The sequence below is a fragment of the Podarcis liolepis genome (genome assembly GCF_965112155.1).
Source record: "Podarcis liolepis genome assembly, chromosome: 12".
Taxonomy (NCBI): Eukaryota; Metazoa; Chordata; class Lepidosauria; order Squamata; family Lacertidae; genus Podarcis; species Podarcis liolepis.
In genome coordinates, this window is record NC_139563.1 from 13,740,362 (window position 1) to 13,765,406 (window position 25,045).

The window sequence follows — 25,045 nt, forward strand, 5'->3', positions numbered from 1 at the left end:
TCCATCCTAGGCCCAACACGGAGAGCAGCTGCCTTGTAAGCTCATCTATCAAAACCAACAGGTGCTTATACACTTGACTGGGTCTAACAGTTCTAACTACAAGCCAAGAGCATTGTGCACTTTTGGATAAAGGTATTTGTGTCCAAAAGCCATGCGCGAAAGCCGCACCATGAGGCTGTCGAAATGAAATGTCATTTACGCAAAACGGCACTTGCTGTTATCATAGAATTGTAGAGTTGGAAGGGACCGCGAGGGTCATCTAGTCCAACCCCCTGAAATGCCTGAAATTTTTTTGCCCAACATGCTGGGAAGTAGTGCAAAGCATACTTTGGAAGCAGCAGCAGAAGCATCCACCATGAGAAGTCTGAAGCACACAGCAAGACAACAAGGTGGGCCACAGGAATATTAACTGTTCCTTGCACAGAGTGGCTGATAACAGTTCTTTCGACACATTTCCTCCTCTAATTGCAGTAATAGGCAAAGGGGAAAGCAATTAAGTAATGAATCCAGCTTAAACTGTACATACACGCAACCACATCTTGCGAGCGGTTCTTCTGGGCGTTTTCTTCCTTATGTGCAATGGTAGCTGCGTTGGGCTCAGCCTGATAAGCACAAAGTGCTTCCCATTCTTTCTCCAGGCGATTCTTGTTCTTCAAGTGGTCTTCCATATAGGACTGAAATGAGAAAATATCATCAGAGGTAGTATTATTTATACACTCAACACTCTGTTATTCTAATTAACATCTGAATGGACTAGAGAGGACTAAAACCATAGGCAAACTCTGGCCCTCCAGATGTTTGGGACGACAATTCCCATCATCCCTAGCTAACAGTGGTCAGGGATGATGGGAATTGTAGTCCCAAACATCTGGAGGACCGGAGTTTGCCTACACCTGATTAAAACACTTTGGCTCAAATTCAAGAACTGCTTGACTATGACTGTCTGCCCAGGGGCTTGCTTCTTATCTAACTAACTAACTAACTAACTAACTAACTAACTAACCAACTAACATTTATTTATTTATTTATTTATTTATTTTATTTATTTATTTGTGTTTGTTTGTTTGACATATAAACTGCCCTTCATCAACAGAACTCAAGAGTTGTTCACAAGATAAAAGCAGAAATAAACATAAACAACAAAACAGTAACCAACCACCTCCCACAAGGCTGAAGAATAGCCAAAGGCCTGGTTGAAGAGGAATGTTTTCGCCTGCTGCCTAAAATATATATAATGAAGGCACCCTGGCGAGAGCATTACACAAACAGGGAGCCACTAAAAAAAAGGCCCATTTTCGTGTTGTCTCATGAAGAAAGGCCTCAGAGTCCAGGTTGGTTTATACAGAGAGAGGCGGTCCTGAGCCGTTTAAGGCTTTACTGGTCAAACCCTTACGGAACCCAAGTTTCTCAAAACAGCATAGCAAACTAGTTTTAAAGCTGAAAGAAGTTTCAAAAGCTGCTGGATCCCTGCAAAAGCAGGTTATGATATTGCTGAGCCAAAATAGGGCAGGGCAGGGCTGTGAAATAAGAATCAAGCTAATCTGCTGTTCGGCCACGTGGTGCAATTCATGAGTTCCACCCGAGCCACAAGACCCATGAAGCTGGACTTCTGACATTAGAGTCAAAGTGAAGAAAACAGGAACAGAGTTGACTTGCTTCTCTGGTTTCCCCAACGTCTGTGTACACATCCTCTTGTCTCATGCCTAGAAAGCATTGATCCATGCGGTTTTCTGCTGTCTAGGCATGAGTCAGAGAGGTTTTTACTTTTGTCCTCTGCTCCCCCCCCCCCGAAAACTTGCTCTTTGGTGCTAAATCAGAGCAAATGTAAATCTGGAGAAAGTCCGATTGGCGTTTGCTCCAATTCTGTGGTGAGCAGCAAGTTTTCCCAGGGGCCGGTGGCAGGGCAAAAAGAAGTCCAGGGCCAAATTAGTCATGGTGTTAAATGTGTTCTTTGCATTTAACCTGCATATATTTTTAAAAATGTCATCACTGGGGGGTGGCAGGGGACTGATAATTAACAGCGTCAGGGTAGGAGGCAATAAAACAAAGAAGTAGCACAAGAATGGCAAGACAAAGCAAAACTAACTGAAGTGAAGATCACACTGTACGCATCCCATGTGAAGAACAGGCTGGTCCTAGCTTGGAGCAACACAATGCACTTTTATATAATATGCTTACTCTTCTCCTAAACTAGTCAGACTCCAATTCAAATCAAATTCTTCTGTAATTTTCAATAGTCCTTTCAAAGTTTCCAGATAAGTATTACCAAGACTGTGATGCATGGATACTCTTGTTTAATTCACATATATATTACAAAGGGTAATTCTTCAGAGAATTCAAATATATATATTTGATGTAGGTGATAGCTGTTAAAAGCATTTTTTTTAAAAAAAAAATCCAGCATGACAAACTGTAGGCTTATATTGTTAATGAAAAAGGTTTTCTGTTTTTTTGAGGTGCAAAAGATAACAGAACTTGCCGCATTTCTTGTTTTGTTTACATTAGTCAATAAGGGTCCCAAAAGTATGACATTTATTGGCTTTTTTCATGATAAATATTGTCCCGGGATATTATTATTTTTTGTGCATCTTAAGACTTTGCACACAATTCAACAAGTCCTTGTGCAATTTCTGACCACATAACCCTACATCAAACTAATTAATTCCTGGCAGTTTGGCAATAGGCTGGGGGGGGGGGGAACCCCACTTTTTTTGACTTTGAGATCATCACCCAACTACAAATTTATTTGTATCTTCTTCCTGCATATCCTGATTAATTACTAAAAAGAATAAAATACTTCAAACTTCAGAAGAATTTCATAAATATAAATAATTCCAGCCTAGCTGCATCTTCAGAAAGGACACTGAAGAACTGGAGCAGACACAGAAAGGATGTGCAAGACTTCATACTTATGAAGAAGAGTCATCCATTAAATCTGATAAGCAGCCAATATAACTACAGTGGTACCTGGGTTCTCAAATGCCTTGGAACCCAAACACTGCAAACTTGGAAGTAAGTGTTCCGGTTTGCAAACTTTTTTTGGAAGCCAAACATGCTCTGTTTTGAGTGTTATGCTTCCGATCTGAGTGACACACATCCGTTTTGAGTGTTACGCTGAGGTCTGTCTGTATTTGCTATTTATTGTGGCTTTTTTGTTTTGTTTTTGTGACTGTAGAACTCAGTTCAGCTACTGACTGATTGATTGATTGTGTGGCTGCAGCACATTGTTTACGCTTTCATTTTATGGATCAATGGTCTTGGTAAATTTCATGTTAAATTGCTGTTTTACGGGTTGTTTTTCAAAGTCTGGAACGGATTAATCCATTTTGCATTATTTTCTATGGGAAAGCATGCCTTGGTTTTGGAACGCTTTGGTTTTGGAACAGACTTCCAGAATGGATTAAGTTTGAGAACCAAGGTACCACTGTATTACTACTTTGTGTTATGCATAATTAGCCCATGAACATAAATCACAACAGATGCTGTGATATCCATGGGGCATCTCTCTGTAGCAATCTATTAGCCATGATAGCCAAATAACAGGAGGTGCATATTTCCAACATACCCTGAACTTTTCACTAAGACTGTTAGTAGACCATTGGTTTGACTCAACTTAGCAATTTCTATGCTTCCATTGACATTCCTTTGACTAACACAAAGGTCCACTTATGTCACTTGAACTTATTTATTATTAAATTTCTACCCCAGTCTTCCTTCCAAAGCAGCCCAGGGCAACTTACAAATAAAAACGCCAAGATAGCAGCCTATGAAATCGCTCCTTCTATCTCCCAGAAATGGAGGTGATAATGAATACATTAGGTTTTTTCCTTTCCTTTCTACCAGTTTAGTAAAATTGTGATGCCATCCATCTAAATGTACAGTGAACAGTATCAATGCTGATCTTCCTTGCAAATCAAAACATGCATTTGTTTGTGTGAAAATGCCGCCTGAAGTATAGTCTAATTTTCTGCAAAACATTCATGCACATTTGCAAGCTGGTTTATGGAAATCATATCTGCCAAGGGCAGTCAAGCTAAAAATAGAGGCATTTGCAGAAGTGGGAAAACTCTGAGAGGAGTACACATTTATTGCCACTGAGATATTTTGGATTATAAGATTTGTTTTGATGGAAGGAAGTGAGAAAACGGTGGTACTTGAAAACCACAGTGCCACCTATGTCTTTGGTCTTTCCAAGGTTCTGTGGTACTGTATTATTTTGATGTGAAAGGCTTATCCCATTAGATTAAAATGCATTTGGCACACATAAAAGAGACACCTCATAAAATAGATTTCCAAAGATTACACAACAATCCTTTCAGGGATTGGGGGCGGGGGGGGGGAGCTATATCTTCAAAGCTCAAACTTCATCTGATTTTCAGTGGCCCAGTAAGCCTTCATAACTACAGAACCCTGCATAACTACAAATGGAGATTGTGAAAACACCTGGATCTGCCTTTGAAACCAGCTTAGTACTGCAATGGTAGCCAAAGTTCCACCTGCTGAAAATCCTCCTCCCTGTGCAACTACTGCAGAAACAAAGCAGCCCTTGAGTATGGCAACTCTGTGGATCATTTCGCACATGCAAAACAGCTACTTTGGGACACAGAACGGTGCCTTCTACCAAGTCAGATCATTGGTCCACCTAAGACAGTAGAATTTGCACTCTGCAGAGTTTCACATGAGGGCCTTGCTCAACCCAACCAGGCAATATGTGGCATTGAACTTGTTATGCACAGCATGTGTTCAGCCACAGAGCTACAACTCTTCCGCAGTTACGGAATACTCTCCATGCAAATGTGATGAAATCCCATTGTATAAACTTTATCCCTTTTTTTTTTTTACCTGAAATCGTTTTAAGAAGACATGATGACACCTCTGCGAGAACCTGGCTGTGTCTGCAACCTTAGCAAGATGAATACAGGCAACCATCTTACCACAACTACATGGTTGCTTGGCCAGCTGTTTCAACGACACTGTATTTTTCTTCCTGGCCTAAATTCTCCTATGTGCTAAGTTGTGGGGTCCTTACCCAAGTGGTAAGGTTTACTCACATTTTTCATGTGATAAGCCTGTATGGCTAAATTGCTACAGTCCAGACATGCTAACAACTTCAGTGTTTCCCCTCTCCAACAATGCACGTGTTTCAAGGAGTTGATTTTTTAGAGTGGAGAAAATTGTACCTGCTTTCCCCTAAATTCTGGTTATGAGTAACACTGGAAATTGGCATACAGAAGTGATTTAAGATTAACCAGTCTTCATCAGAATTTTGCTTTGTTTATACAGTGTGCTGGGGGGGGGTGTGTGCATAGCTGTTATGCTCCGAAAAAGGCAAACAATAACAAGGCACCATGCTGAACATGAACAGCAGACTAAAATAAATTTGCAGAAAACATAAAAACATTTGTCAAGTGCCATTAAAAAACAGTAATCGAGATGACATGTAACTTTTCCATCTAAATCACATGTTTTAATTTATGCTTCTCTAATCATAGGTAACCCTTAAACTAGATTCGGTAGACAAAATTTGTCTTCTGGGAAACCTTGGAATTGGTAAACTTAGCAGACCTATATCAACTGAAACCTACCCAGCAAAGCATGATGCCACAATCCATGTTTCCAGGTTCATTTGTACTGATATCAATACAAAAGCTTTTCCACAGAGCATCTTGCAAAATGGTGGCTACCATTATAAAAGCTTCCCTGTTTTAAAAAGCAAGGTAATAATCCCCCAAGATACCTGCTTTTAGGGTATCCTTCAGTGAGAAACTGCAACTTCTGTAGCCCCTGCTATTCTGCAAAGCATTTGAAACAAATCCAACTTCAATTCCCATTATGACATTTGGAAGAAATTTGTCTCAATTTACTTGCATATTGTTGAAACCGGGGCATGGCAAAGCTGCTAAGGCACCTCTTGCCCTTAGATGAAGATCCTAAAAATATTTCCAAACAGAAGTGTCAGGCCAGCAGATTTAGCAAGTCTGGCATCTTCAGACCACATAGGGACTATGTCAATCCCTAGTTTTCATTTCCAAATGGCTGTAAGGAGGACCAGAACAGGAGGCATAACTGCTGTGCAAAACCAGCTAGTGCACTGCCAAACCCCCACACTCACGATAAATTTCTTGTTTGATGTACTACTTACTATATTCCCAATACAGACACATCTATCTCTGGGGAGGCTCTTGTCTCAGCCAAAGAAAGCAGCTTCTTCCTGTTAAGAGGGGAGCTGTCCTTGGTACCAAAATATGTACTTTAAATGTGAATAGTACACCCATTCAAGGAAGAGATGTGCTATTGTTAGGTCAACTGAAGCTTAGAGCCCTGCTAATAGGAACGGAAACATACCAGTAATTAATGTTAAAGATGTGTATAACGTGGGCTTGATCTGTATTTGAGGCCTGCAATATTGGAGGTAGTATGTCACTAAATACCAGCAGTATGGGGTCATGAGCAGGAAACTGCTATTGTTTATGGTTTTGGCTTACCACTGTGAGAGCAGAATGCTAGACTACATAAGCCACTGGTTGGCTCCACCAGGGCTTGCCTAACATTCTTATAAAACTTGCTCCTAGAATCTTACCTAGGTGCCAATTTTTGCTCAAACACCAGTTTCTACCACTTCACATTAAGTTGGCGGATGTAGAACTGTTCACCCTCCAATACTGTCATATTTAAGGTTAAGATGTTGGAGAAATTATGAGCTGCTAGGCCCAGTGGCAGAGAATATGCTTTGCACAGAACACGTCCCGGGTGTTAGTATTTCATGCAGTCCAATGCTGCAGGTGAGAGTGTTATAAATCACATGCCTGTCTGGGACGTGTCTGAGAAGACTGTAGGAACGGAAGACAGCCTTATCTCTCTTCCGCTGTATGCACTTTGTAATGTACTTTCACTTTGGTTGTTCTCTGAGAGCTAGAGAGAACAGATGCCATTATGCCTTTGTACATAGTGTGGAAATAAATAGTAGTTTCACTCTACAATGCCTCAAGCTTCTTGCTGAGTTAAGCCAGAAGATTAGTGTGCATATATCAAGCTGATATATGTTGCTGGGTGCCCTGGAGAAGAAGGGAGATGCCTTTTCCAGTGCTGCACACATCGGAGGACGTTTGGAGTTCCGGGGGTTTGCAGGCTACCCCAGGGCGTTTTCCAACACTGGGTTTAATCCCAGCATCTCCAGGTAAAACCCTGGACAGCTGCTACCAGTCAGCACTGAGCTAGATGGAGCAAGTGTATGATTAAGTGTAAGGGAATTTCCTATGTTGCCCATGCTGTTTGACCCCTTCAGCAGAGCTGCAATGCACCTTGCATGAGACTGTACTTGAAAACTGTACAACTGGTGCCAACTGTACAGCACCACAACTTTTGCAGGTATGTAGGTGCCTACCACACCAGTTCTCTTCTGCTTGCATTAGCTGGCTTTGAGGAGCTACCCAAGATGCTGGCATTTACCTTGTAAATCTTAAGCTCAGTGTACTTGAAAGGAACATAGTCTTTCCTACAAACACTGGAAATCAGAGCTTTTCCAGTTGTACTCTTGTACAGTGTCTTGCCGCAGTTAAGTTTACCTGCCATTTTATTTATGCTGTTTTTATGCTACCCTTCTCTCAAGGAACGTGGGTCTCAAGGGACGTGGGTGGCACTGTGGGTTAAACCACAGAGCCTAGGACTTGCTGATCAGAAGGTCGGTGGTTCGAATCCCTGCGACGGGGTGAGCTCCCGTTGCTCGGTCCCTGCTCCTGCCAACCTAGCAGTTTGAAAACACGTCAAAGTGCAAGTAGATAAATAGGTACCGCTCCGGCAGGAAGGTAAACGGCATTTCCGTGCACTGATCTGGTTCGCCAGAAGTGGCTTAGTCATGCTGGCCACATGACCCGGAAGCTGTACGCCGGCTCCCTTGGCCAATAAAGCGAGATGAGCGCCGCAACCCCAGAGTCGGCCACAACAGGACCTAGTGGTCAGGGGTCCCTTTACCTTTCTCTCAAGGAACCCAAGGTTCCCCCCACTCTGTTTTATTCTCACATGAACTCTGTAGCAAAGCTAAGAGATGGTGACTGGTCATTGAGCTTCATAGCCAAGTGTGGATTTAAATCCAGGTATCCCTGGATCCTGGCCAATATGCTAATTACTACATCACACCTTCTGCTATGTAGCTTCAGGAACATGCTCACAGTTTGGAGTATATATGCTTATACTAGTGCTGGACTGTCACAGTGCCATAAGGCTCATTCATGTACCTATGATGGGTTTTGCTGGTATATGGAGCTACCTAGTGGGCTTTTCCTTTTTTTAGTTATTGCATACTTCTGCTGATTAATGGAATGTGGTAGCTTCCTGGGCTTTTTAAGATAATTAATTGCACACTATTGTTTAGTCCTGGACAGACTGTTGGAGCAGATGTCTGAAAGAATAACTAAATGCATATCCCCACCCCTGGCCTAGCATGAATTACATAAATTTTATATGAACTCTACAATCAATTATAGTAAAGAAAGACATGAATAGAAAACTCTCACCAAGTCTGTACCAAAACCACATCCACATCTTGTGCACATCCTCTAAGTCATGGAAAACCGTTTCTTCCCAATTTGCTTAGAACTCCCTTGATTTATAATTCAGACAGCTAGATCAACCCCAAATGGAAAATTACAATTAAGGTAAGGATGCACTAGAAATCTTGAGTCTTGATTTATAGGCAAACATTGTTGTAGCAAACTTGTATGAAACTAGGTAACACTTAGGTTAATGCAGCACATCACGTGTGTTTATGTTGTGTATGTATATATATAGAATAAAATACAGATATTAGCATCATACGTACATGAATTCATTGATAATTTTTTTTGCCAACTGAAATGAGGTTTTGAGAGAATACTGGTCCAATGACGAAACCACGACTTTTAATTTTTAATGGTGGTTTGTGCTTTTAAAGAACTGGCACATCTGAAGACATCTCAAGTTGAGCCAAACCTTATTCAGAGATTGGTCACCACAGCTAACCATGGCTCAGGGCAGGTTTGTCGAAACCTTATGAGATAGCTGTAATTACACACAAAGCTAGAACGGGCCACCTATGTAAGTTGCAAGTAGACAACCCTGTTAACTGGATCCATCCTGGAAAAGATCCAACTTCACTATACAGGATCCTCCTTGATCTGCTTCATAATGTTGCTCTCTAAAGAGTCCATCTCTGAACCCGGCTGGGAGCAGGTTCCATTTAGCAGCAATCAGGATAGGAGGATGGAGCTGAGAAGACATGGAGGCTTATTTGCCTGGCATATATGCACTCCTGGAAAGAAGGAATCCTATCATGGGATCATTTCACACGTTCCACTAAACCGTTCTCATTGTTGTTTTAAAAGCACTAGGGGTTTAATGTGAATGAGCTGTGTCTGCTCCATGGGGCAAAACAAGCCAGAGTCTGGTTTGACCTGTCATCTGGACCTGGGCTCATGGTTTTGGGTTGAGGAGAACAAACCATGTCTGGTAAGCCAAGAACAAACTTTGGTTACCACTTGAGGTTTTTGTTTGGAGACAAAGCACAAGTCCAGGTTCGTACATCATAACAAAGCTTACCCCTTCCTTGTTTTGTCTACAGTTTGGCAAGGGCAGCTGAAATGGAGGAGTAGTGTTTATGAATTTTTGAGCTGTGTTTCTCAGCATGCTGCTGGTTCACATCAAGCTAAAGGTAAAGGGACCCCTGACCATTAGGTTCAGTCGTGACCGACTCTGGGGTTGCGGCGCTCATCTCGCTTTATTGGCCAAGGGAGCCAGCGTTTGTCCACAGACAACTTCCGGGTCATGTGGCCAGCATGACTAACTGGCGCACGGAAACGCTGTTTACCTTCCCGCCGGAGCGGTACCTATTTATCTACTTGCACTTTGACGTGCTTTCGAACTGCTAGGTTGGCAGGAGCAGGGCCCGAGCAACGGGAGCTCACCCCGTCGCAGGGATTCAAACCGCTGACCTTCTGATTGGCAAGTCCTAGGCTCTGTGGTTTAACCCACAGCGCCACCCGCGTCCCAAGCTATCATTTGTTTTAAACCATGGCTTGCTGTGACATCCAGAACAGCCCTGGTTTTGTTTAAAGCTGCAAAGGAGAGACCTTTGCTGCATTAAGTGATACACTGCAGCTTTAAACAAAGCTAGAGGCTTCTGCTTCGGAACGAACATTTTCTCTTGCAAGCCCCTCAATTTCCATCTGCCTGTAGTAGTGACTGGAAGAAGTAACTGCTTTTTTCTCCAGCGAAAGAGTCAAAGGAGAAACCAAATCCACATTTCGCCACATCAGAAACGTAACACACGAAGCACTGAAAAAAACTGTGGGGAACAAGACACATTAGAAATGAATATTTTTAGCTGCCATGTACCCACTTGAATGACGCGGGTGGCGCTGGGGGTTAAACCACAGAGCCTAGGGCTTGCCGATCAGAAGGTCGGCGGTTCAAATCCCCGCGACGGGGTGAGCTCCCATTGCTCGGTCCCTGCTCCTGCCAACCTAGCAGTTTGAAAGCACGTTGAAGTGCAAGTAGATAAAAAGGTACTGCTCTGGCGGGAAGGTAAACAGTGTTTCCGTGCGCTGCTCTGGTTCACCAGTAGCGGCTTAGTCATGCTGGCCACATCACCTGGAAGCTGTACGCCGGCTCCCTCGGCCAGTAAAGTGAGATGAGCGCCGCAACCCCAGAGTCGGCCACGACTGGACCTAATGGTCAGGGGTCCCTTTACCTTTACTTTTACCCACTTGAATAACTGTGAGAGCAATGTCCATTGAAGCAGGTTACCACCTTAAATTGTTCCATGTTATTAGTATTGCAACTAGTGGGCCTAGTCAACAAATTACATGCTGGAATTGCAAATATGAATGGCTTTTATATGTGGCTTTCACTGAAAACAGGCTTCTAAGATTTGAGCCAAGTTGCTCAATGCACTTGTCAGTTGCTGAACTTTCTATCTCTCCCCCTCCACCCATGATGGAAGAAAAGATCTACTGCCTCCAATTCTGAGATAGGCAGACTTGGGTACTGATGTTGCTGAGATCATACGAAGCTGTAATAGGTCATACAGAGCTTGTAGCAATTGCTAAGACAAATGTACTTATTACACGATAGACTCCTTAGGTGATGCAAAACTCAACTCCCCATTGCTGCTATGCAATACTTCTGCTTTCTAACCAATTAAGATGGGAGGGGGCCGCAATTTTTATTGGGCTTGATGTGTCTCAGAGCAGGAGTTGGGTTTAAAAAAACACACTATTAAACAGAATTAAAACTGAGACCCATTAGCTCATCTTCTGCATCTCACGGATGAACTCATCCCCCAGAGGCAAATTCAGTAAATTAACACTTTTGTCATAAAGTGTCAGTTGCCTTTCACCATATAATGTATGCATTTCATGCAAACAGAATAAAGCCCTCCCTCTTTCTGCAATTCATGCCTTTCCTATGAGATTTCCTGACCCCTCTACAGAATAGATTAAAAGCACTAAAAACTGTTTCCAGCGAGGTCACAGAGGAAAATGTTTTGTACGACAGCACATTGTTTTAATTATCTGCTCTCTGAAAAGCGCCAGATACTGATGGCTGGTTTCCTCCTCCCTATGTGGAGAAATAATGCCTGTAAGATATAATCCAGTGTGTTTATATCATCTTCTTTTTGATAGTGCATTGCATTACTGTATGGGGTGATAGGTGTTATGTACTGAAGTTCTCATCCTGGGCCAGCAGGGGGATACTGCAGATAGTTATGCAAATAAGGGATCAAAAGTGACGTTCAGTGATTGGATAGTTTTAGAAAATTGTTATAGTTACGTTGTACTGGAGCTCCATATAAGCAGGCTGACTGAAACCTTCAGTTCAGTTCAGTTCTGGCCTGTTAATAAACAAGAGCTGTTTGAAGAATCGCTGTGTCGTCTGATATGTTCGCCCACAACTTAACACTAGAGGTCCCTCTGGTGGGGTCCTTCTGGGGTAGTTTGTCCACCTTTGGTCCCCGACTCTGCACTCAGCTCTCACCTGTGGCTTTCAGCATATGACAGTGGCAGCACCCTGGAAATGGCTTCGGCTGGCTGGCTAAACCGGGTGAGGGTAGCCAATGGGTCTCAAACGCTTAGTGAATTACGGACTTCCTCTGCATGAGAAGACAGCTCTGGCGGATTGAGCAGACGAGACCAATAATGGGTCCAATGGTCAAGGTGGTTTCTGCCTGTGCTGTCGAGGGAAGTGAGGGGCAGGCGGGGCTTGTCAACCTGGGAAGGGAGCCCATCTAGGAGAAGGAAAACTCTGATCTACAACCTCTGCTGCTTTGTGGGATATCTTTGGGAGAAGAAAAGGCTACTGAGTAAACACTGCACAAGTCTGGAGTGGAGAAGGTTGGATGGTGTCTTGTAAGTCTCCTTCTGGCAACTCCTGCAGCCAAGCTGGTGCCAAACGTATTGCTCTGCTTTCCTTTGGACCACATCAGTGAGGCTGAGAGGGGGGTCTTGTTGTCCAGGACCTCCATACACACTGCCCAGGCTTGCACTCCAAGGAGATTACTTTGGTGCTGCTAACACACTCTGTTGTCAATAATAATAATAATAATAATAATAATAATAATAATAATAATAATATATTATTATTATTATTTATACCCCACCCATCTGGCTGGGCTTCCCCAGCCACTCTGGGAGGCTTCCAACAAAATATTAAAATACTGTGATACATCAAACATTAAAAGCTTCCCTAAACAGGGCTGCCTTCAGATGTCTTCAAAAAGTCTGGGAGTTGTTGTTCTCTTTGACATCTGGTGGGAGGGCGTTCCACAGGGAGGGTGCCACTACCGAGAAGACCCTCTGCCTGGTTCCCTGTAACTTGAGATAGTCAGAGGTCAACAACAGCATCTGACCACTTTTAAGATTCAGTCTCGAAATTTTCTGGACCAGCCAATACAATACCACGGTGGGGTATGCTAGTCGATATTCCAGAGTACCACAAAAAAACATATTGGGACACTGGCAGCAACAGTGAAAAGCTCTCTTCAAAGTCTGTTAAGCCTTATTAAAACACTACTTGATGAAGGATTATTTTTTTTAACCACAGTAAACACGCAAAAAACTCATTCTCCTTAACTATTAGACACTTTCAAATAAGGAGTACAATTTGGAAAGCATATTAATTATCCAAAATTAAATGAAGACACATTACATATTAATTGAATCAGAATTATATAAAGCACTATATTGCTGTGTAACCTTTTCTTTTTCTTTTTAAAAATGAGTCCTTGGCTCCTCCTAGGAATCACATTTTTTTTTTTGTACCTGAAGACAATTCTATGCTACGTTCCAGACTAAATGACACAATGAAATGTTTACACTAAATGGCAACCTATGTTCTATTTACTTAAATTAATATACTTGTTATGCAGTGGCCGTTGCTAGCTCTGCTTTTCGCAATGCTCCAATAATAGAGTTTTGCAACATGTAAAAGGATTATTTCAATCCAATCAGCAGGTGCTGGGATCAGTGTGTGTCAGACAAACACTTGCTAATCTCCTTTCTTACACTTTGCAGCTGCCAAAGGTGCTCAAGTGAAATCCAAACGAAATTACTGGATACAACCCGGTAGGGACTGAGATGCAGGGCTTTGTTTCACCCACTTCCCTTTGGAACACCTGAAAATTACATTTTATTCTAACCATTGTTAACAGTTCAAAGAGAACGGCATCAGGTATACACATTTTTAAAGGGGGCGTAAGAGAGAGCAGCGGCAAAACTACATACTTAAAAATGAAATAGTGTAAAAGCTCTTTCTTACACTATGTAGATACTGTTAAGTAGGTAAGCAATTTATAATCCTGATTTAGAGATTAATAGCTATTATTGGTGAGCACGGTACACCGAGAACATGTCTGAGATTTGCACAAAAGGGCTCCTAATTTATTATTCCTGATGTCTCTCAGACCTTAAAAATAATCCAAGTTATGCAATGAAGTTTTATCCCTGCAATTACTTTGTCTGAAATAAACCTTCAACAAAAGAGAGGGGACATTTGTCAAAGGGGGATAATACCTAACTCTTTTCACTTTTGCACAGCCTTTCATCTGACAATGAAAACCACACATACAGACACAGAAATCACCCCTCAGAACAAAAAGAGAGAGGTTATTTTCCCTTGTTTGTGGATCAAAGGAACCAATAAAAAAACCCAAAAAATAAAATAAAAGCAAATTTTACATCATCCTTGAGTAATCACTGGTACTGGAATCTCATTATGACAAGATTGCTGCTGAAGAAGAATGGAGTAATTTCATTTAAACAATCCTCATGCTCCATTTACACAGGGACATCGTAGTTAAGGATTAGAGCCCAATCAGCGTACATTGATTTAAATCAAGTTGCCCATTTTGAAATCCATATATTTCTTGGACAAGCATGCGTATTAACTGGTTGCTATAACAATTCAGATATCCCGGCATGCAATGAAAGATGATTGTTTACTACAAGCACTTTTGCACCACAAATTCATATCAGCTTAGGACAGAGGCTTTCGACCTTTTGAGTCCAACGGCTCCCTTAACCAACTACAGTGGTACCTCGGGTTAAGAACTTAATTCGTTCTGGAGGTCCGTTCTTAACCTGAAACTGTTCTTAACCTGAGGTACCACTTTAGCTAATGGGGCCTCCCGCTGCCGCACCACTGGAGCATGATTTCTGTTCTCATCCTGAAGCAAAGTTCTTAGCCCGAGGTACTATTTCTGGGTTAGTAGAGTCTGTAACCTGAAGCGTCTGTAACCCGAAGTACCACTGTACATTCTTTCTGCAGCATCCTTGTAGGGCTCAGGAGCCCAGTTATGTAACCCCTTGCCAGAAGAGCTAGCAGCCTCTCACCCTTTTTCAAACACCCTCCCTTGTGGAGTGATCCCTCAGCCTCCTCTCCTCTTTTCTTGGGAGTCCTTTGGGAACTGCTGCTGTCGTCCCTGGTCTCTGAGCTGCTCCCCACCACCCCAAAGAGAGGCTCCTCACAGAAGCACCATTCGCCTGCAGAACTTATAGCCAGGGTTGCTGCAATAAACAGCTGTGCAATCCTTGGGGAGGCAGAGATGTGAGAAGGCATCAGAGGACGGAGGGAAAGAAAGAGGGACAGAGGCTAGTCTTGCCCACGGCACCCCTGACCATCATTCAAGGCACCCCAGGGTGCCACTGCACACTGGTGGAAAACCACGGGCTTAGGAAATAAGAGACAGAGTTTGTTTTGGCTCTCTCTGTATACAGGCAAGAATGCAAAGCATGGTAACTTACTTGGAGGGCAAGACAGAAATTGTAGACATGTCGATTCAGAAATGAGTCCTACTGAACAAATCAGGATTTACCTCTGAACAAACATGCATACAATTATGCTGCAAGTGTTTGGTATCCAGGTAAAATAGAATTCCTCCATTGAAATAGAAGTGAAACTGCATACATATGTAAAATGTATTAATAAAAAGGTAAAGGGACCCCTGACTATTAGGTCCAGTCGTGACTGACTCTGGGGTTACGGTGCTCATCTCGCTTTATTGGCCAAGGGAGCCGGCGTACAGCTTCCGGGTCATGTGGCCAGCATGACTAAGCCGCTTCTGGCGAACCAGAGCAGCACACGGAAACGCCGTTTACCTTCTCGCCAGAGCGGTACCTATTTATCTACTTGCACTTTGACGTGCTTTTGAACTGCTAGGTTGGCAGGAGCAGGGACCGAGCAACGGGAGCTCACCCCATACCATTAATTGCAATAAAAACAGCCCTTTTATTAAAACCAGTTAAGTTTCCAAAAGCCTGTTGGAACAAAAAAGTCTTCACCTGCCAGCAGAAGGACAAGGAAGGAGCCAGCCTAACTTATCTGGGGAGGGAATTTTCAAAGTCTGGAGGCGGGGGCAGCCACTGAAAAGGCCCTCTCCTGCATCTCCACCAAGTATCCCTGTGAGAGTGGTGGGACTGACAGAAGGGATCTTCCCGAAGATCTCAAAACCCAGAGAGGTTCATATGAGGGAATATGGTCTTTCACGAAGCCTGGACCTAAGCTGTGTGGGGCTTTATAGGTCATAGCCAGCACTTGGAATTGTGCCCAGACTGGTAGTATGTGCAGCTGGCGTAGCAAAGGAGTCATATGCTCCCTATAGCAATCTCAATTCACACATTACCTTGCCCTCTTCTACCTTCTCAGCTGCTCAAGCACCATGTGTATTATGGGATGAGCTAAGTGGGGCCATTTATTTATTTACTTCCGCAAAATGCACAGACAACATTTCCCAGCTTCCAGGGTTGGTCAACACTTACAATCAATGCACCAATCTATAACAACAAACAAAAGAAGCACTGAACAAATAAAACAGAAGCCCCAATTTGATGCCAGATGGGGGAGGAAGTGTAAAATAAATGTCAAGCATGAAATAAAACAAAGAAAAACAGCAGGCATGATGGAGCACCCCCTTGCCCCAGTCACTTCACAGAAAGGCTTTGGCAAATGAATGTCTGAAACCGAAGAATGAGGTTTCGGACAGTAATTTTAATACAGGAAAGAGCTGTTCCTTGAGGCCAGTGGACTCTGCACTGAGATTTCTGAGTTAGCTTGGCACACAACATATTGGATAAGCCTAAACTAAATGTTGCAGGGACATGTGACAATTGCAGCGAAGCAATGATGTGTTTCATTCCCACTACAACAGCATCCTTCCCTTCTTCTGCAAGCATTCTGCACTCCACAACCCAAAGGCTCCGCCCGTCACCCTTAGGTGGCAGTGGCAGCACCCAAAGGAAAACCTTAAACATGCGTATTAATGCGTATTATTATTATTATTATTATTAGTAGTAGTAGTAGTATTTTAAATGTGCTTGGAAATGGACTGCAAGCAAGTGGAGATCTTCAAGCAATTGTCAGATGTGTCCCCAACAACCCCTATTACTGCGTTTTGAACCTGACCACAGTTTCCAAGCAGCAGTACAGTGGTACCTCAGGTTAAGAACTTAATTTGTTCTTGAGGTCCGTTCTTAACCTGAAACTGTTCTTAACCTGAGGTACCACTTTAGCTAATGGGGCCTCCCTCTGCCGCTGCACCGTGATTTCTGTTCTCATCCTGAAGCAAAGTTCTTAACCTGAGGTACTATTTCTGGGTTAGCGGAGTCTGTAACCCGAAGCGTCTGTAACCTGAAGTGTCTGTAACCCGAGGTACCACTGGATCATAACATCCGACCTGGATGTTAGTAAAAAACAGATAAGCATAGAAAATCTCTCTCTTTCTGACCAGAAAGGATTGCAACTCGCACACAAGCCTTAGCTTAATCATCCTGATAAACTCTGTGTGTACGCAGACCTGCATGCATAATGTATGCACGATAAACAAAGATGAAGCCACAAATCTAACTCTTAACTTAAATTAGGGGAAACAAAAGGCCCCAGGTCCAATCCCTGGGAGATGGGGCTGGGAAAGACTCCTGCCTGAAGCCCTGGAGAACCACAGCCAATCACCATAGACAACGCTAAGCTAGCTGGACCAATGGTCTGACTTGGTATAAGACAGCTCTTTGTGCTCTTATGATTTGTCCCAAGTCATTCAGCAAACTTCATGACTGTGCAGGCGTTTGAATTTGGGCCTCATGTCTGAGCTCAAGCGCACGTTGCTAAAACAAAACAGGTCGCACATCCCAATTACCACCATGCTACTTTCTAACAATAACACACGCACACACTCACAGGGCCAACAGATGTTAGTACTCTTCCCCACCCCATAACAAAATCCAACATTCTCCAGCAGGCAAGCAGAGGATGCTTTCGGTCAAGGACACCAAAAGAGATTTGCGTCAATGCTGTGCTTCTACTGACAGACTGTTCTTGATCCAGCAGAGGTTCCCATCAGCCAATGGGGAGGGAGGCTGTTTTCTTAAGTCCACCCTTTACCCTCTTGCCCAACCTCTAATGCTATTATGATGGGTTCCCAACCCTCTGGAACAGATTTGGTAAGGTGATGGGAGCTGTAGGGAAGAAAATGAATATGTAATAATTGCCTCTTTTATGAATTCCTCTGACAGAAGTTTCAGAGCCTTCTGTCAGCAGAGGAACACCACTGAATACAAATAGGGGAGGAATTCATTCGGTCTGCAATTTTGTACACCTACCCAATTCACACTTTCAGAACTAGTATGCAAACTAGCCTTCAAAATTCACACTTTTCTGGATTTTATGATGCAATTCTCCAACAGAAAAAGAAATGTACCGATAAAAGCATATTATTCGGGGAAAGTGGACATAAATGTGTATGTTAGTGAAAATAATGTACAAAATGCATTATATTATGAAACAGTGTGTGCAAAAAAGGGTCTATTAGGAGAAATGCACACAAAAATGTGTATAAATTTTCATCCTAACTTTTTTTTTTAAGGTCTGCAAACAGATGTGGAAATGGGATGAACTGAATGTAAAACTGAGTAACTGACAGAAACCAAAACTGACAGATTTGCCAGTCTCCAGATATAATCCACAGTATTTTGAGCCCTTAAAACTGAGATGAGATGACACAACTCAATGAGACAATATTTCTCAGCTCTGTTCATGCTCAAAAGGAAGCAGCACCCAAGCCTAAATCTGTTCAATGACTAATGGAAACTGAAAGTGATATTTAATAAAAATGTTTATGGGTGATTCAGAAAATATGGGTATATGTATCAAATGCTTACTGCTTTAGCAATCGGATGCTACATAGATTAAAATCTTCCTACTGATGCCGATGCAGTAAACACAGCCCAGCCTTTCACCATAGGAATATATATGTCTTTCTCAACATGAATAGAAAATTGTTATATTTTATTTGAGCAGGTACATTATTTAGCAGATCCACTTTTTAGAACATGGGTCAGCAAACTAAGGTCCGTGGGCTGGATCAGGCCCAATTGCATTCTGGATCCAGCCCGCAAGTGGTCCGGGAACCGCCATGTGGATCGCCTCCCACGGCGGCGCCTCCTCCTCCTCCCCCCTCCCTCCTTCTGGCTTCTCCCCGCCCTGCCTAGAGGAGGAAGGGAGTTGGGCTTTCTTGGTGCCAGCAGCAGTGTTGAGTGGCTGCCATTTTAAGCAGCCCCTCTCTGGAGCCCTTTTGCGGGCTGCTCATCGCCCCTCCGCCACTGCCACCAGCCCCTGCCGCTCACAAGACACAGGTGAGCAGCCACTGGGGCTCGTGGTTCTCTTGCATCATTCCCCCCAAAAAACAATATAGTCTGGTCCTCACAAGGTCTGAGGGACAGTGGACCAGCCCCCTGCTGAAAAAGCTCACTGATCCCTGTTTTAGAAGATGGTACACAGTAGTCAAAATTGTGTGGTCTTACGATCAGAGCAGACCCACTGAAATTAATGGACCTAAGTTAGTCAGTCATGTCTATTGTTTTCAATGGGTCTAATTTGAGAAGTGCCAACACTGGATTAAATACAAGAGATTGCTTTCAACCTCAAATAGAACACATTTATCATTTATATGAATACATGCCAATAGGCTAGATTGAAACATGTGGTGTCTTCCATTGGAGCTATAAATAACCCTTCCAAGTGGGAGGAGCCTCACACAGGAAGTGCAAGGGCTCAATGACATGCTCTCAACTCTGCACACTTTAGGCTCGAAATCTTATTTGGAAGTAAATTCCATTCACTTTAAACTAGAGTGTAAATATTTGCACTGAAGATAACGAGTTCTCTACAGTTAGAAGGGCAGGCGCACCCCCCTTTACCACCTTGCTGGTTTCGTGTCACGTATTATCCAACCTAGCCCAACAGCGATATGAAAACCCAGCACAACATCCCATTGAAATTCCTGGCTGGTAACCACACTTATTTATATATAAATTACACAAATTAAAATTCTCATTGCAATTACAGGCCTCACTTGCCAAGTATAATGCTAATTATTCAGACATTTTAACATGGCGATGGTTGGTGACAATATTGCACTTCATCTCCGCTTTTAGACCCTACAAACATTGAACAAAATCGCTGTCCGTATGTTAAAACCCCTAATATAAAATAGATCTTTAAATGTTGGTTGTTACACCCTTTATCCCAGCCATCTTTGCTCTGATATTGCGTTGCCCCCCTACTCCATACTCCATATACCTGTGTGTGTGTTTATATACATTTCAGATACACAATATATGAGCAAGGAGCTCTGTAGCAGTGCCCAGATGAACAGCTTCAGCCACCATAAAATATTCATTCATTTGAAAAATATTTGCAATCTGTCCAATTTAAGAAAATCCTTGTTAACCCAGGAGAGGGTTAATTTCATTGCAAACAATGTTCTCGAAAACTCTTACGGGCAAAATGCTTTAGTGAAAAGTGGTTTTTTTATATATAAAAAAATATAAGATAGATTTAACAATTCCAACATTAAGCATTAATCCTCTTTCATTCGAAACTATGCTGATAATAATTTTTGCTTGTCATTCAAATGGTAAGTAATAATTATAGATTTGGGGCTTCCATCCCTGCTTCATTAATAGTAAATTGCATGGAAGTCTGAAATGAAGTCAGATATGATACATCTCAAAATGCAATTTCCATAGCTTTCCTTAGTTATGTATAATTAATTACAGAGTTAATAAGGAGAATACGGCAAAGAAAGGGAGTTTATTCAACCAGGCTGCCTTCCATTATCAGATTCCTTTTGTGCAGTTTTCTTTCTTTCAGCAAATTTGGGTGACAATAAACCAGAACTGAATACATACATTACTAGCTGGAGCACTCAATGGTTTTAAAAAATTGTAACCTAATACAAGAATGTGTGTGTGTGATTTTTTTTTAAAGGAGGATACTTTATATTGTTCAGTAGCTCCATTGATTTATTTCAATGCATTTAAATATGTATTTTCAATTTAGAAATTTATTAAATGCAGTTGTTGTTTTTTACTTTACACTGTATAGAAACAAAGCAAAGGTTCTATATTTGTCCTTCAGAAGGAAAAGTCCAATAGAACTTCAATCTGGCATCCATTTCTTATTTCCCAAAATGAATAGAAAAGCCTAAGGTAGTTATGGGACAGAGTTGCAGAACCAGGTGTTGTTGGACTCCAACTCCCATCAGCCCCAGCCAACATGGCCAATGGCCATGGATGATGGGAGTTGTAGTCCAGCAACATTTGGAAGGCCACAGGCTCCTCCCCCCTGGTATAGGAGGAAACGACAGGTGTAGCAATGTGAATATAAGCAGGCCACATGTGGGGAGCATTTTCCCACTCCCAGTCAAACCCGTCTACTGCCTGAGGAATAAAAAGGCAAGCCATTTTTCAAGAGAGGCAGCTATTCCCTTTGCCTTTCCAACAGCAGTCTGAGGATTTATGTAACTTGGACCATGTCCTGTTGGCAATACCCCTATGGGCTGTAACTTTCTGTTCCTGTATTCTTACTGCCCTTCTAGCATATATAATCCACACAGAATTCTGTACAGGTATCAAACTACTGTGGCTTTTGGATATTCTTCCTATAGGACCAGCGTGGTCACCTGCAATTTTTGGCCAATAAATGCAAAATGGCTACCCCCTGCGGTTTGGCAGCTTGCAGATACATGGATGCAAATTTGCAATTGTGAAGGTTACAGGCAAACTACCGGTAATGCAGGAAAAATTGAATTCTGCCTCAGTGCAAATACAAAAGACCACCTCCACACCCAATGTCCCAGGTCCACCATCCATCTTATGTCGGACTAGAAGCCTTTAGCTTATGGCGTGTCACAGGGATCGTCTTTGGTCTCCCTATAACCACTAGATAATGTTATCAAAAGATCTGGGCTAGAGCATCGCCAGTGGGCAGATGATATCCCATTCTAACACTCATTTTTCACTGTCTGATCCACGAGAGGAGAAAGAACCCCCATTATCATTGGAAGCTCAGGTGGTACTGGTAGCTAAGAGGGATTTTAACAGTTTTAGTTGCTTGGTCTGCCAACTACCTAGAAAAGGCGGATCTGGCCTCTTTTCCCCCTCCATTAGTTCAATCCAGGCTGCAATTACATGGGGCTACCTTTAAAAAAACAGTTGCAAAACTGCAAATGGTATAAATTGTGGTTGCCAGGACACCACTGGGAACAAGGCACTCAGAACAAATGACAGTTATCCTACATCTATTGTCCTAGTTACCAGCTGATTCCTGGAATGAAGATAAAGTGCTGGTAATAAAATTTAAAGCCCTTATTGGCAGAAATCAGGTTATCTTAAGGATGTCCTTTGCCTATATGAATTTGTATGAGTTTTTTGCTCTCTGGTCCATCATTAACAAGTATACTATTGGTGGATATCAAGAACAGGGCCTTTTCAGTGCTGGCACCACAGTGTGGAATTCTCTCCACAGGATGGTGTCTAAAAAGAGGTGCACACAAATAATGAAGTGCCACCCATTATTTTCTTCTGCATTGCTTTGTATCTTAGTGCTTTGATTGCTACTGTTGCATTTTTATATTCTTATAATGTGTCTTTTACATGTATGCCATTTTGGAAAATTAGTTTGAATAGCGGGTTATAAAACCAGTAAGTAAATCCCCACTTCCACGTTCACGAAAGAAAAAAATAATGTAGCAAAACACAATGTGCCTTTAGCTGTTCTGAACAAAAATTAAGAACAAAGAGAAGGGGAAACAACAGCTGTGCCTCCAAGGCAAGAGTCCAAGCTGCCTCTTGCAATGAATGGTACAAGTCAGTTTTCCCTGACAGGTAAGATAAGTGCAAAGAGTAATTCATTTCCTGGTATCTTTCTGCTTGACTATCTAGGCACCCACATTAAAACACAATTTCTCACTAATACATACACAGAAACATTTTTTTCTCCTCCCTTCAGACCAGCTACATATTTTCAAGCACAGTGATTGAACACCCCTATCCAAAGTAATGAGAGTTTAATTAATGCATACTATATTTTAATACCTATCTACGTTGTAAAGGTTCTTTCCGATGGGTCTTCACCGAACCACATTTTTGAGGGTTTCCACTGCCATTCTCAAGGCTTTGTTTTCTTAAACAAATATTATTTTAAATGCAATATGCAAGAATATTTGAATAAATAATTAGGAGTTGTTTTTTTATAGGAAGGCAAAAACCATGCACAGTCATGTTATCTCATTTGGAATGCCAAAGACATGGTATTTTCAACATCCAACTGCAATTACACAGACCATCTAAAGAGTAGAACAGATCTCATAAATATGGCCTCACGCAACTGGTGTACCAATTATGGCAACAATGATATTTTTTAAATAAGAAGTATTGCATACCTTTCATATTTCACGTATATCTGCCTAGCATTGTATCAATACGAAATTCCCTGGGCGTGCAACCTCTGATACATAGGAAAAACAGAAGGTAGCCAATACATCAAGTGATGACCAGGGAGTTTCTTGAAGGACAAACAGGGTGGGATACAATGGTGGAAGGGCTTGGAGCCAAAGACAGAAGCTACTGAGCAAAGTCTCATTTTAAGCCACAGGCTTAAATCTGCAGCTGAGCGAGATAACTCACTCCCACCACGACCTGTTTGGAGCTAGAGAGAATACATTGCTCCCCAAGCTGTCCTTCCAGAACAAAGGCTCTGCCCTGGCTCTATTCAGAAGCAGCCTACTGGAAGGGAAGCAAGGTATATGTGGCATTCACATGTGCAAATGGGGACATGATCATGCTGGAGTACAGGGCTGCATCTGTGCAGGCTTGACAGAGAGCAGGAGAGATACAGATGGAGACAGAATGCTAATTTTCATTGAAAACAAATGTATGATAGGTGTACTCATGTATGATGAGCGAGCTTTAGAATAGAATCAGATGCGCATTCTGGAGGAAGCTCACCGGCCACTAATCACCAGCAATATAACTCTCCATACTCAAAGAATATGCTCAACTTGCACGTCTTTAAAAGGATCCAGGAAACACTAGCACTGGACAAAACACCATCTGTTCAACCTTCCATTTAACTTTCTTTTCTTGGCATTCATGCAAAAGAAACCCTTTCCATCTGACCTCCTGAAAAATTGCTATTACCGCGCCTTCTAATAAGAACAGATATTTTCTCTGCCCTTTGTCTTTCACAGAGACCAAGGCAAAGCAACTCAGGATTTTCATGAATCATTGCTATTTGCTTATTTTAGGCTCAGTGGGTTTAATTTGTACACACTCACAATGAATGCCTTGCAGTTTGGATTCCCAAGGTGCTGTATCAACATTTCAGCAGCCCTTTTTTGAACCCTTACAACCTAATGCATAACACATGTTGTCCTAGTAGTAGATAGGTAGCCGTGTTGGTCTGCCATAGTCAAAATAAAAAAAATTCCTTCCAGTAGCACCTTAAAGACCAACTAAGTTAGTTCTTGGTATGAGCTTTCGTGTGCATGCACACTTCTTCAGATTCTTCATTCCATGTGTATCTGAAGAAGTGTGCATGCACACGAAAGCTCATACCAAGAACTAACTTAGTTGGTCTTTAAGGTGCTACTGGAAGGAATTTTTTTTATTTTGACATGTTGTCCTCTTTTTTATCTACCAAATATCTGCTTACTCAAGGTTGAATGACAACAACTGAGTGCGGGATAAGGAAACAGCACTGCTATATTCCTAACTAACTAAAAAACACAGAAAAGTGCTCAAACATGCAACCTGAATCCAATTCCAGCTTTCGTCAAGTTGACACATCAAATATTAATACACAAATGATCACTGCAAACATTCCTTTAGCACGTGCATCTCCATTTATATTTCTTTATTTTATTAGATCTTATCTCAAAACGAGCTTTCCTTTTGGGGGCATAAACCATAAACTTTAGCAAGACAAAGTTTTCTTTAATTTTTAAAGGCATTATTTTGTGAGACCAAAGTATTAGTGAACTAGTTCCAGTTGTGACCTACAAGAAAGTAAACCAATTATGTTGGAGCAGAGCATGGGGGGAGGGGGGGAATAGATCTGAAAAGGCGTAACAGTTGGGTTTTTGTGTGTGTTGGGGTTTTTTTGCATATTGAATCCAATTCTCATATCTGAATGTGTCTGCTATACTAAAATTCAGAGCCCCAGGAAGTTATTTAGCTAGGAA

General features: G+C 42.1%; 1 protein-coding gene across 1 annotated transcript in view; it reads right to left on the reverse strand.

The window, feature by feature from the left end:
• Positions 1–25,045, reverse strand: part of PTPRN2 (protein tyrosine phosphatase receptor type N2) — a 614,238-nt gene that overhangs the window by 57,334 nt on the left and 531,859 nt on the right. Inside the window, exon 15 of the mRNA XM_083466687.1 lies at positions 527–674. Within this exon, the coding sequence (XP_083322813.1) occupies positions 527–674 (148 nt within the window). The remainder of the gene's footprint in view (positions 1–526; positions 675–25,045) is intronic.